Source organism: Pteropus alecto, unplaced genomic scaffold (genome assembly GCF_000325575.1).
Source record: "Pteropus alecto unplaced genomic scaffold, ASM32557v1 scaffold68, whole genome shotgun sequence".
NCBI lineage: Eukaryota > Metazoa > Chordata > Mammalia > Chiroptera > Pteropodidae > Pteropus > Pteropus alecto.
In genome coordinates this window covers 7463588-7464174 of record NW_006441386.1, presented here as the reverse complement: position 1 = coordinate 7464174, position 587 = coordinate 7463588, and the positions used below count along the sequence as shown (strand labels likewise).

Genomic DNA, 587 nt, shown 5'->3' with positions numbered 1-587 from the left:
GAGGGCATAATGGTAAGAGATTTCTTCAAAGCTCTTAAGTAAAATGTGGGTTGGTGAAGTTGAGAATTGAGAGGACTTGTGAGAGGGTTGAGATAAAGGCTGAAAGATAGCTTTGGAATTAGGGTTGAAACTATCGTTGGGATTGAAATTAGGATAATGCCTGGAAATAGGATTAGGTTCATTCCAACCAAGTTTCCTGAGGACCCCACCACACCCATCAACACGGTTACTCCAGATTAAGGATGAGTGTGGGATGCAGGTGTGATACAGTTAGCGGGTCTCAGTAGGTGTCCTTGCTGTAGGCCAGAAGCTTTCCTTGTCCCCTTCGAATGCTCTAGGTGCCCTGTCTCTGCAGCTACAAGAGTTGGTGCCCTGCCTGCCAGGGAGACGACACTGTTCTCCACAGCCTCTTGGGCCGCGGGGAAAAAAAGTAAGTGGTATAGCAGAGATCCCGTGGGGGGATTGGGCGGGTGGGATGGGGTAAGGTCAAGGCTCTGGAGCTGGTAGCTCCAGTCCAGCCCCTCTGGCCGTGGGCCTGTGCGCCCTGCAGGCGGGCGGGTGGGGGTTGGGGGGGGGCGCGCCGGCGC

General features: G+C 54.2%; 1 protein-coding gene across 1 annotated transcript in view; it reads left to right on the top strand.

Annotated features, from left to right (window-relative positions):
* SSC4D (scavenger receptor cysteine rich family member with 4 domains) overlaps positions 1-587 on the top strand; it is an 8536-nt gene that overhangs the window by 5665 nt on the left and 2284 nt on the right. Inside the window, exons 7-8 of the mRNA XM_006918569.1 lie at positions 356-430; positions 551-587. The exon at positions 551-587 is cut by the window's right edge and continues 272 nt beyond it. Coding sequence (XP_006918631.1) covers positions 356-430; positions 551-587 — 112 coding nt within the window. The remainder of the gene's footprint in view (positions 1-355; positions 431-550) is intronic.